The 4,267-nt window shown below is 51.4% G+C and overlaps 1 protein-coding gene across 1 annotated transcript; it reads left to right on the top strand.

The window, feature by feature from the left end:
• Positions 1–233: 233 nt before the first annotated feature.
• On the top strand, positions 234–3,378 carry LOC115562119 (carboxylesterase 1E). The gene is made up of 2 exons (XM_030382913.2): positions 234–1,271; positions 2,194–3,378. Exons 1-2 carry the CDS (start codon positions 348–350, stop codon positions 3,331–3,333), a joined length of 2,064 nt encoding a protein of 687 aa, XP_030238773.1. The 5' UTR covers positions 234–347; the 3' UTR covers positions 3,334–3,378.
• The last annotated feature ends 889 nt before the right edge of the window (positions 3,379–4,267 follow it).

Raw genomic sequence — 4,267 nt, 5'->3', positions numbered from 1 at the left:
ACTTAATCATGTAATTAAGTAATGTCTCCGCTTATATTTGGTATTTTTTGTATTTCTGAGGAACGTGAGTCGAGTCCCAAATGAAAATTCTCTCATGTATAGAAAGATGTTTATATATAGTCTTAAATGTCCAGTGGCTGATCGTGAACAGCGCGAAAATAAAACAAAACAACTCTTGAGGCTTTATCAACTCATTGTTGTTGTTGTTGTTGCAGCAAGTGAATAATTATTTTATCGCCAAGCCGGGCTAGTTGCCGGCCTTGTCCAGAGTCGCTGAGCTTGGCGAGCGGGAACGGCCGTCGCATTCGCATTCGCACAGTTCCAAGTTGACAATCGAGCGAAACGCAATGCGAAAGTTGGCGAAGCGGAACATTTTGTGGCTGCTGCTGCTACTGCTGCACTCAGTTGCAGTTGCAGTGACCTTGGAGTCGGAGTCGGAGTCGGAGTCTGTGGCACATCGACGCGTGAAGCGCATTGTGGGCGGCAAGAGTGCCAAAGCGCCGCCCGTCGATGATCCGGTCGTGTTTGCCCGGCTCTACAATCGCGACACACGCATCGAGGGCTTCCGGAACACCCGGACGGGCATCTACAGCTTCCTGGGCCTGCACTATGCGGAGCCGCCGGTGGGGCAGCTGCGCTACTCGCGACCCGTCTACAAGCGGCTTAGCGGGGACATCAATGCCACCAGACATGGCCCGCCGTGCATCCAGCCGCATCCGCAGCAGCCGCAGCGCATCGTCGGCGAGGAGGATTGCCTGCTGCTGAATGTGTATACGCCGCAGATGCCGGACGAGACGACGGGCTTGCCAGTGTTTGTCTGGATACATCCAGGTGGCTTTCGCTTCGGCTCGGCGGCTCAGTACGACGCCACGCCCATGGCCCAGCAGGGGGCGATTGTGGTGGCGCCGCAATACCGTCTCGGCTCGCTGGGCATCCTGGGCGACGGCACCAAGGAGTTCGACGGCAACCTGGCCATGTTCGATCTGGCCACGGCGCTGCGCTGGGTCAGCGAGTATATCTCCCAGTTCGGCGGCGATCCCAAGCGGGTGCAGGCGATTGGCCACGGCTCAGGTGCCGCCAGCGCCATGTACCTGTCCATGTCGCGCACGGCTCGCAGCGCCGGCGATGTCCACGGCGTGGTGGCCATGTCGGGCACTGCCCTCTCTCAATACGCCATGGACAAGGAGCCGGTGCAGAGTGTCGAGGAGGTGGCCAAGATTAACAACTGCCCCACAGGCAATGAGCTGGAAATTGTCAAATGCATGCGAGCGGTGAGTACTGAGGGGTACAGGGATGTAAATGGAGAGGAAGAGAGAGAAAGGTGGAGAAGGAGGGTGGGAGAGAAAGAAAGAAATAGACAGGAACAAGAAGGGTTAATATTCAATATTTGTCAACTGAAATTTAAATTGGCTAATATGAATTGCTAATATTAGTTAAGAAACTTATTCTGTTTATTTTATTTCTCTTTACGATATTCAGAAACTTTTGAAGTGAATCTCGTACACGGGTGTACATACCATTAGATAATCAATCGAATTACTGTCTTGCAGCTAGTTTCAGTTACCTATGAAGATTATTCACAAGTTTATTAGTAAACAAGTTTTTAATAACATTTTGACTTTAATGTTCCCGTCTTATGCATGTGATGTGATATTTATCATCACGACTTACGACATCAGTCAAGCTACCCATCAGCCAGTAGCCAATAGATAAATTATATGCCAAGTCTGAGAGTAATTCAATAGGAGTAAATAAATGCTAATTACAAGCTTTGTCTAACTCGATGACAGTTGGCGTTATCTGTTAAGCACTTAACAGATACTTAACATAGGTTTGAATTAAATATATATATATATAAATATCATTTAAATAAATTATGATATTTATCAAAGAACAAAATAAGAAATTTCGTTTATTCTTTGATCTGACCTAGATAAAAATATAATTATTTATATTAGATCAAAATTTATGTTAGATTAAAAGACAGCTCAACATTTTTATTAACAGAATTTGAAGCAGAATATAGTAAATAGAGACAGAAGTTCCTCCTCCAATTCAAGATGGATCTGAAATATGTTTATTAATATCTATATACTCCCCTCCGTTCCTCACCTTAAACAAATCTATCGTATTATAAAATAATATTCAACCTTCAATCTAATTAAATGGCTATTCATTCCTCTCCGCCTTTAGAAATCCGCCGTGGATATCATTAGGAACGATGAGAAGGTACAGACCGAGCGCCTGGCTGGACGTGCTCTGGTCAAGGGCCTCACTGGGAACACTGGCTTCCAGCCGCACATGGAGGCCGAGGAGGACTATCGCTCGCTGCCCAGCATCATAATAGGCGAGCCGGAGGCGCAGCTGCGCAGCGGCAACTATACGGGCATACCGCTGCTGACCGGCGTGACCAAGCACGAGACGGCCAACTCGGTGTCCGTGGACACGCTGAACAAGGTTTACGGCTCGGCCGAGAAGTTCTTGGGCTCGCTGCAAGGCGCACTGGAGCAGCTGACGGGCTTCCTGCGCATCGACGAGCTGACGGGCGGCATAGCGAAGCCCGTGCTGCCCGGATTGAGTAATGCACTGACGCCCACGCTGCAGGATGTGTGGAAGGTGCCGCAGGCCTTGAACGTGGATCAGGTGCTGGCCAAGGTGGTGGAGTCCACCACCGACGTGCTCTTCAATCTGCCCGCCGTGCTCACCACGCAGGTGTGGTCCAAGCTGGCGCCCGCCTACATGTACAGCTTCGAGTACAACGGCACCAGGTCGAAGGGCATCCACTTCCTGCACGGCCTGCCCATCGTGGCCGAGCAGGCCCAGAGCAGGCCGGAGCTGGTGGCTCACGGCGACGAGCTGGGCTACATGTTCGATGCGAACGACATCTTCGGCGAGCCGCTGCTGGAGACGCGGCTCACCGACGAGCAGGACCTAAAGGTGCGCAAGAACCTGATCGATATGCTGCTGCAGTTCGCCCAGCCGAAGGACGAGCCAAAGGAGGGAGTCACGGCGAAGCTTTTCCAGAGCATCACGAGCAAGGGCACGCCTTTCATCAAGGTGGACACTCAGCTGGAGGCAGCCAGTGATTTTCGCTTCTGCGAACTGTCCGTCCTGGGCGCATCCCTCTCCCCGCTCGGCTCCACCAGCTGCGCCGCCCTCGGCAGCGTGCTGGGCCAGCTGGGCGGCGGCTTGGGCCAGACAGTGGGCGGCGTTGGCAAGACTGTGGGCGGCATTGGCAACACCCTGGGCCTGGGCGGCGTTGGCCTCACCGGCAGCCAAAACAATGGGAAGAAACGCGGCGGCGGCGGTGGCTTGGGTCTGGGTTTGCTCTAAGTTCTCATTGCCTTATTGAATAAAGCCTGTTTGGTATTGATATAAGCTGCTGCTGCTGCTGTTGCTGCTGCTGATGCCGTTGCTGGTTGCCATGAACCGGCGCTCAATTAGCACAGCTCGCATAGCTCTGGCGCTAATCTCTCTATTGACTTTGTGCCTCTCTGAGCGCCACCGATAAGCAAATTTCCGGCCAGGCGAGGCGCAAAATTTAAACAAAGAGCAAAGTTTTCTGAAACTTGTGGGCAGATCCGCATCCGGCGTGGTATGAGATGGCTGAAGGGGCGGAGGGCAGGGCAAACAATGGGCATAAGCTGCCAGTGAAAGTTTGAAGAGGATGAGCAGCTGTCGATGCTGCTGCTGTCGATGCTGCTCCTGCTGCTCCTGCTACTTCTCCTGCTCGTTGCCTTGACGTCTTTTGTGAACTATGGCCAAAAAGCTGAGCGCAAAGCCGGCTTACCTACGGACCAGACTCATTGTAGCTGTTCTTTCATGTGCCTCTTATTAATATTATTAAAACTAATTTCATAAATTGAAACTGCCCGACATGCCATCCCATACCGTTTTCGTTCTCAGTGTGGGCGTGGCCGGAGGCGTTAATGCCTAGGTTCGTCGAGCTTAAGCGCTGACAAACGCCGAGGGGCCGCCTGAAATGAAACTGGGATTGGGATTTGCTATTATAACGGGGCATAATAGATGTGTGCATGACAAGGGGCAAGGGACCAGGAGTCAGGGGGCAGGCAAACAGTCACGCGAGGGTATTTAAAGAGCACCTCGACGAGTTCAATTACAGGCATTTCTTTTAGTAGCTATAAATATTTCCTAGAATTCAGTTTAAGTTCAGCTGGGAGCAGCAGCTTAAGCAGCCTGAAAGTACTTGCTATACAATAGCCTCTCTCAGTGACATGTGTTGCTTCCATTGTTGGCCAGGTGACAT

Source organism: Drosophila navojoa, chromosome 3 (genome assembly GCF_054131105.1).
Source record: "Drosophila navojoa isolate 15081-1374.11 chromosome 3, UAZ_NAV_1.0, whole genome shotgun sequence".
In the NCBI taxonomy this organism is placed as follows: domain Eukaryota; kingdom Metazoa; phylum Arthropoda; class Insecta; order Diptera; family Drosophilidae; genus Drosophila; species Drosophila navojoa.
The sequence above is the reverse complement of the archived record's forward strand: the minus strand, read 5'-3'. Positions and strand labels throughout refer to the sequence as shown.